The sequence below is a fragment of the Hyposmocoma kahamanoa genome, unplaced genomic scaffold (assembly GCF_003589595.1).
Source record: "Hyposmocoma kahamanoa isolate Upper Pololo Valley unplaced genomic scaffold, ASM358959v1 116, whole genome shotgun sequence".
Taxonomy (NCBI): Eukaryota; Metazoa; Arthropoda; class Insecta; order Lepidoptera; family Cosmopterigidae; genus Hyposmocoma; species Hyposmocoma kahamanoa.
In genome coordinates, this window is record NW_020653391.1 from 737517 (window position 1) to 746131 (window position 8615).

Consider the following 8615-nt stretch of genomic DNA (forward strand, 5'->3'; position numbering starts at 1 on the left):
AGTTCTGATTTTTTATAAAACGAACAACCCTTCTAAGTTCGAACATCACATAACATTACGTTACCATGGTAACAAAACTGTCAAACAGCCGGTGTTTTCTTCGTAGAAATTTATATTAAAGTCGGTTAATTCCTAAATAATATCGCAATCCGATGCCAAAAAACATAAGAGAAGTGAATGTGAATATTTTTATATAATTAAAATAGTCAAATATAGTGTTTAATGTTGATAAGTAGTGTAATTATGTAACATAAAAGTTTTGTCAATATTGTTCTTTTATATTTACAATTGAATATTTGTATTGAACCAGTTCAGTGACCTACTTAGAAAGTTTTCACATATTTCGTGTGACCTGTATACCTTTGCCACGATATTATAGCAACAGTCACGGACAAAGAAGGTGTTCGAAGAATATTTTTAGCAATTTCTTTGTCCTTGTTATCGTCAATTTATAAAGTAAAATTACTCAAGATGGGAAAGAAATCCGGTGGGATATTTGGTAGTTGACGATGGAGCCTGCAAACTTTGTACATTGTTCTCCTATGGTGAGTTGTTTCAAAGTTTAGTTTGATTTTAAACAAAAAATAACGTGGATTTGTCTATAGAAAATGAAACTAATTTCTTTTGGATCTAAATCATGCCTTTTCGTTATTTCAAACAAGTCCTATGGTCACGACTGACCACAAAATTATGCAATTTAACTCTGAAAATTATTAGTTTCATTTCCTATGTGTCTTGCCTTCTGCATTCCTCATCCTCTGTGGCCCGGTAGTTTGCATTGGATGTGAAGGTCATGAGTCAAACTCATTCCCAGTAGGACCTATTTGGGAAAAGAACTTTTCTAAATTGGTTCTGGTCTTGGTGCATTAGAGTGAATTCTGTAGCTCTAGTAGTCATAGTACTAGGTATTCCCTCGTTTGAGACCAGATCTTCATTGATTTCTGCTGCCCATGGCCGACCTTAACTTTGTTACCCTCTTTATTCTGCCGTCCACTAACTAAAATGTGGCTAAGTGACAAATGGTCGAATATCCGTTTTAAATAGCAAAAGACAGCAGAAAAATTTCTTTTCAAAACAGTTAAAATTAGTAGTTAACGTGTTCGAGTTATTGGAACTTACTTAAAAAAAATAATTTTGTCTGGTCTAATTACAAGTAGCAGTAGAGCTCATTGTAAAAGAGTTTGTCCAGGGTAGTACTGCCACCGTACCTATCTGCCGCCAAGGAGTAATGTCAGTGTCAGCATTGCTGTGTTCCGGTTTGGAAGGGTAAGGGTGCTAGTGAAATTACAGGCAAATAGGACTTGTCAACTTTTATCTCAGTGTGACGGGTGCATTGGTGGTACCTCTCAGATCTTTGCAATTTAAAGCTCTGAGTGGCACTGTAACTGTTATGGACAGGCGTGTTATCATTAGGTGCTCGACTTGTTTGTCCCGTCATGTGATATCATAAAATAAAAAAAATTCATCTGTGCCACTCAGGGCGATGGCCCTCTTTGCACCTCACACGATACGCGACTGGGCCAGATAATTGGTGTTTGGCATATTATTATATACTGTTAATTTCTTCCAGCTACAAAATAATGAATTTTATTCCAATATTGCCCAGCAGTGGTCGTGATTCTTTGTGTATATCTTGCTTATCTATGATACAGGGTCAAGACCATAGTAAAGCATCAAAAAAATGTTTAGCTAAATTCTATCCCGATCTCCACACTTTTTCTGGAAACTTCACGAAGGGTGTCCGTGGTTTTGATGTGGTATTGGAGAGACGAAGCAGTATGAAGAAGGATATTCTAGATACTGTGATGAAACGGACTGAGACTGCAATGGGGCAGGAACTGTATGTGGATGATAATCCCATGTATGAGGATCCTAGAGATGTTATTGGTAAGGTTTCTCCTAGTAAGACAAATAAAATATAAATAAATTATATACAACATCATTATATTAGACAACATCATCTAAGTTGCTCTGGTCCCAAAGTAAGTAATTGAAGCACTTGTGTTTATTTATCTATCGAGTTCTTAAGGTTTTCGCGATTGTTACACATAGGAAGTGAAACTATTTTTCCGGATTCCGTTATATATTTTATTTTTTATTTATTTAATTATATAATTCCGGTTTGGTCAGACAACCGTGACCATGGGACCTGTAAAGGGCCCGAAACGTCGGTTTGTTTGAAAAAACAAATATACGCGATTTAAATCCCGAATAATAGTTTCATTTATGTATTTATTTATGTAACATGTATAAGGTTGCAAGTATAATTGCAATCGGATAGTCTGGAATACTTTCCATCAAATATCTTTTCCATATAAATATTTTTTTTATTATACATTTTTTCCATATAAATATCAAATAGTAAAGTAGCAGAAGAGCTCTCTATGAAAAAGTTCGTCCAGGAAAGTACTGCCACTATAGCTATTTGTGCCGCCAAGCAGTAATGGGAGCATTGTTGAGGCCCGGTTTGGAATGGTGCTGGTGAAATTACAGGCACATAGGACTTGTCAACGTATGTCTCTGGGTGAGGGGCACAGTGGCAGTGTCCCTAAGGTCTTTGCGATTAAAAGTTTTAAGTGGCACTGCAACGTACCACCAGGCGCACGACTTGTTTGTTCCGTCACTTGGTGCTATAAAAAAAGGACTGTGTATATAGATTTTCATTTATCCCAGTTGTACATTGCAGAATTTATAGGAATTATGGATGCGAGTAATAGTCGGAAGGATAAAAGTAATTGACAATAATAATATGCATATATACATGGACCCGTGCGTATACTCTCGTATTTGTTTTGTGGTTTATAATAGCTTGCTAAACTATCACTTTGTGAGAGGGCTTCTGGTGCTGGTGGCGCTATGTCCTGTTGTATGGAATGTAGTAGTAGCCTCCGCAGCCTCCATACATCTTACTTAGTAAGTGTAAAGTTTAAAATTCATAAGGGTAAAGGGTGATGGTAATAAATCCAGTTTTATAAGTATTTATTGCGGTTTTAACAATACTTATGATCTTAAAAATGTATATTGTACAAGAGATTTTTAGTAAAACGGTAAACGGTTCAAAAAAATAACAAGAAGATGTGTTCTCTGCCGCGATCGGGCAGGGAGTGACGATGGAACGAAACAAATCAGAATGCGATGCAAAAGAATTTGGTGTTTAAAAAGGTGTTAGAATAAAATAAGAAATTTTTAATAAAAAGGTAGGATGACGATGTAAGGAGGTCACACCGTCATAACTATATTTACTTACGATTTTTACCGTGAAGGCCTGGTGATGCATAACACAGGTTCTTACCTTGTACACTAGTCTCCCATTGTAGCATTGTATATCTATATTTGTACAAACTGTCATTGTAGTATCTGAAAGCTATTTATCATTAATAATTTCTATTATATTCCTAATCTACTAGTACTACTATATAAAATACCTTAAGGATCGTTTTCGCTTCCTCGGGGATGATCACAACCGTGAATTAAGATCTAAAATTGTTAACCTACTGAAGCCTCATTTCACTCGCTCTGAGTATTACAAAGATTCCTTTACAATTAAGGCTGCACAATTGTGGAACGATCTCCCATTTGAAATCCGACATTCTAAGTCGCTCCCTATTTCAAAACCAGATTGCGTAATTACCTTCTAACACTGTCCTAGTCTGCAATGTGTATGTATTTATTAGTAAGTATAAGTTCATTTAGGTATATTTATATGTACATATACGAGTATTTATGTAGGTTTCATATATCGTTATTTATTAATTATTTGATAAATTACTAAGGGTCGTATTCCAGAACTCTACTCAGTGCTCAAGTCAGGACTTGAGCAGACTTGAGTATGATTTCAAGCACTGGAAATACGACCGTAATGGCAGGCACTTGAGTATGATTTCAAGTGCTTTAAACCATACTCAAATTCTGACTTGAGCATTGAGTAGAGTTCTAGAATACGACCCTTAGATTTTTATTTTTTTTATTTGTACAATCCATTTTTATTTGTAAAATTGGCACACTACGTTTCCCGCTCCGATTAGTTTTCCTCTACCTCAAAGGTTGTCTGGAGGAATCGCTCTTAGCAATAAGACCGCCTTTGTCTACATTACTTTTGAGTTGTTTATGTACTGTTCTTGTTCATGTGTGTGAGCAATAAAGTGTTTATCTATCTTCTATCTATAAAATTGATGAAGCTGATTATTCTTTTTAAGGAGAAAAACCTCCGAAACCACCAAGAAAACGGAACATTCAAGCTATGGCTGTGACATCACCAAGACCAAACAAGGAGAAAGTGCTGCTTAGAGAGCAAAAACGAAAGCTTACTAAGAAATATGAAGGACTTATCACCGCTTTGATGGACAGATGTGAAGAGAATGTTGTATTGGTGAGTATGACATTTTGAAATTTTAAATTTATTCCATTTATTGTGTTCAATTAAAAAAATTGCATAGATGTCTTGTTAAGTACCATTTTTTAATATTATTTATAGCCTTTATTGCTGATAACTTACATACTAACTTCTCTAACACAGAAACATTGTACGATATGCGTACTTATTATATATATACTTATTATTACTCAAATTTGTTGATTCGGTACCTTCAGCTTGTCCTAAGACATAGACCTCTTCCAGAGATGAAGGAGAAATGGAATCTCCCTATCCTTTGCTATTTGCCTCCATGCTCCTCCAGCAACATATTTCAAATTGTCTTCCCGCCTAAAGTATGATCTCCATTTGTACCTTTTTCCCTCTCTTGGGTACCATTCCAGAATAATAATAACAATAATAATAGTAATAGTAATAGCAGTAGCAGTAGCAGTAGAAGTAGCAATAACAATAATAATAATAATAATACTATTACTTCATACTATTCATTCACTTCTTTCATACTATTCTGAGAAACATTTAGTTTTTTGTAATGTTTTTAGTAAGCGACCGTGTCTGGCTTCTGGCTACCACTAGTGTATTTAACTTAATCATCATCACCATTGTCAACCCATTATACATCCTACTACTGGGGACGGTCCTCCAGGTCTGCCAGGCAGTTCCAAGTGCTGTGAGCTTTCTACAATATGAGGATTTCATCACGAAGTTTTTCTTCATCATTGTGAGAGGCAATGCTAATTCTTCTTCTTATCGTTTCGATGACATACATTATACTATAGTGGCCCAGAACTCAGCCACGCCCACCGCGTCACTAGCAGCTGCCATTAAATCCTCAAGCGTGCGGGTGTTAGGGCACGACATAAGGTCGCACAAGCAGTCCAGGTTAGAACCATCCGAAAATCCTCACCTGAACAAATTGTCCTTGCTGCGACCAACCTGAGTTCGAAGCCTATTCAAAGACGTCCAGATCGGCCATGGCAATTCGTGTCCAGGAGGAAGACTTACAGAAGGCGGGACAAACATAGATGGTACTGTTTCGCGCCAAAGGTTGCACCTCGCCAGAGCCGGGTCAATGCTCAGAGGATCGACACATTTGACAAGTTTTGTCTGACTCTTCAGTCTCTCTTGCACTGTTAGTGACCGTGAATAGAATGCCGAGAGTCGATGGCCATTTTTGCTCTTTCGCAAGATGCCGCTACATTTCTGCGGATGTTTGAGCGGAGATAGCTCCGTGAGTACAGGAATGCTACTTAACATTCATAAATGTATGTAACTTAGAAATTCAAAGTCATACGTACAGTTAACAGCACATTAAGCTGTATACTTTTGTTCGAATATCGAACAGAACAAGATTTGTCAATGTGTGTTTTGATGTGCCGCCGTCTGTACATGCCTACACTCGGATTCAACATGTCCCCTACAGTTGAGAAGCATCTGTTCTCATAATAGGCTAACATCGTTCTGTAGAACAAATATGATAGTTTTGCTTCTTCTATTCCAGATATCACAAAAAGAGTCACAAATGACAAAACTCAAAGAGAAACTTAAAACAGTACTTGAGTACAACAAATTGTTTGCCGATGAGAATGACAAACTGAAAAAGCAGTATGAAGACCTAGTTAAATATGTGGAAGACTGTAAGAAGGTCCTCAAAGAGGAACGAGAGAGAAACAGAGAGTTTGAAGAGAGAAATAGAGAGTTACAAGAGAGAGTCAAGAAGTTTGAAGTACCCGATAGAGGTATATAAAATATGTTAAATTTTAATGATAATATAGCTTATGACCACATGACATCATCATTCTATGATGATAAATTGTTGGCAAACCTCACGACGTTATCATATGACATTGGCTATAAAAATAAGATTACGACGCCATCAAATTAGATGCTTATTTCTATAAGCTGCAGTGGCGTCACTGTGGCTAGTTTTTTTATTATATATATCTATAGTCTTTTTCCGGTTATTAAGGCGAAGTATTTCGACGTGAGCTTACATTTTAGGAGGTGAGATCTAGGGGACCGCCCCTCGCGTCCTGCAACCCGCGTAAAAATATAAATAAATTACTAGCACTAATAAAAGAAAATTAAATACCACCTGTAATGATATACAGTTTTTATCATTTGTTGTCTTTTGTAAAAGTCTAAAAAGAAATAAAATTAATATAAAGAGCCACATCTAGTATAAGCAGTGGGCGTAGTCTTTGAGTACGTCCATGGTTGCGCTTATAGTTAGTACCTGAGATTGTGTTGTCTATTATTACATTAGAATGCGGGTAAAACTTGATTAAATTTGTAGTTAAACTTAAAAAAGGACGATTCCTTGTACGCTTTTTTTGAAAATTGTAATATTATGTTTCTCTATGTTCCCATGTAAGTGAGTTATTTATAATTCTTAGTGAGAATAAATGTACTAAACCTCAATAAAATAAGAACAGACAGAGAAAATTTGACAAAGATCCGACGTTGACAAGCGCCCGATGGCGACTGATGGGGCAGCGGACGTTGCGGCGTGTCGTTAAACCGCTGGGTAATTTTCAAACTTTGGGATTAATGTGAATTTAATAACTAATAGGGCTTCACGATTAACGTAATTAACGAGAAATATCTCCATGTAAAAATTGTGTGCAAACTTAGATATTTTATTTTTAAATAATTAGTTTTAGACTTTTATTTTAGCCAGTATTATTTAGCCTGGATTTTATATGATCGGGTGAAGTATATCCTAACGTGCAACAAATTAGCACTTTGTTTAGACAATATCCTTACGTGTATCGTATATTTTTTGCAAAACCGTTATTTAATAAATAGCTAAACTGACCCGTGAAGTGACTCGCCTTAATTCTTTACTTATCAATTTATATTATCTTCATTATGACCATCAAAGACTTACAACCCTTAATAAAGCTATTAATATAATTGTATCGAATAGCAGTCGCTACAAAGCTCTTTTGTATATATTTTAGTATAATCTTTTTCAGTTTGGCTTCATATTTAAATTCTAAATCAAAATGTGAATGCTTTTGGCGCCTTTTCTTATTATTAACTAATGATAACGGTGCATTGTTTTGTAATAGACTAAGTACATTTACTTTGGCCTTGCTCACTCGTTGATAGCACCCACCCGAGCCCATTGATACAGTCCGCAACAATAATAATTCGTCCGGTCTGCAACTGGGGGTCGACTCCTGTTCTCCGTCTGACGTGCGTCCGAAAAAATAACTGTCAAATAAGTAATATTCGACCAAATTAAAAGACAACGTCAAGTATGAAGCTTCACTCGCATCATGCGTCTTTTAATTTAGTCGAGTATTACTTATTTGACAGTTATTTTTTCGGACGGATGACGACAGACAAAACGAAGATCGCCGAGAGTTATTAAGAAAAATCAACAGTTTAAATTGGGGTCAAGATATCGTGAGCAAGTAGATATTTTATAAATAAAAATATTAACGTTTGGCAGTAACCTGCAATATTATGAACAAATTCAAAACGTCCTTGTTTAATATTTAACAGTTAAAATTAATTCCATGAGCTGAACCAGCCAACGTCGTAATTCATAACACATTTATTTTGTGAAACAGGTTGTATAGAAGTTACACAAAATTAAGCACTTCCTCTTGAGGTGATGGCCCATGGTTTGTAGGCAACAATACTTGACACCATTGATGTATTTATGTCGCATACAATGTTTATTATTATTATTAAAATTTACCCAAATCACTATCACCACGACAAAATGATTAATATAATAACAATAACGCACAACTCAACATAGCCCCGCACTAGGGAAACCCTCTGTCGCGGGTGCCATGGACACACACATAGACAACCACAAATTACACCCAAACTCACGAGAGAAATAAATGTAGGCCATACAAATATTTCTCGCGGTCCGGGAATCGAACCTCGGACCTCTGCATGGCAGTCCGGCGTGGTAACCGTTCGGCCACGGAGGCAGTCAATTGACTAATTAGATCTACATGTGCGCGCCCATGTGATTTTTTAAATCTTACATCAAGTAATATCTACTAAATATACATAGAATACTAAAACTGTACATAGTTTTACTACGCTGTACAGTTTCGCAGTTTTGTGTTTCGACATTTACTCCGAGACGTCAAATGACTTTTGACATTACATTCATCGTAAAACTGACGATTGTTTATAGTATGATACGTATGTATCTCTCACACACACACACACACACACACACACACACACACACACACACACACACACACAC

General features: G+C 36.3%; 1 protein-coding gene across 1 annotated transcript in view; it reads left to right on the forward strand.

Moving 5' to 3' along the window:
* The first annotated feature begins 517 nt into the window (after positions 1 to 517).
* The window catches only part of LOC113239854 (protein Cep89 homolog), a 27900-nt gene continuing 19802 nt past the window's right edge, over positions 518 to 8615 (forward strand). The window contains exons 1-5 of the mRNA XM_026477003.1: positions 518 to 545; positions 1653 to 1887; positions 1984 to 1986; positions 4197 to 4369; positions 5874 to 6111. Of these exons, the coding sequence (XP_026332788.1) occupies positions 543 to 545; positions 1653 to 1887; positions 1984 to 1986; positions 4197 to 4369; positions 5874 to 6111 (652 nt within the window). The 5' untranslated portion in view covers positions 518 to 542. The remainder of the gene's footprint in view (positions 546 to 1652; positions 1888 to 1983; positions 1987 to 4196; positions 4370 to 5873; positions 6112 to 8615) is intronic.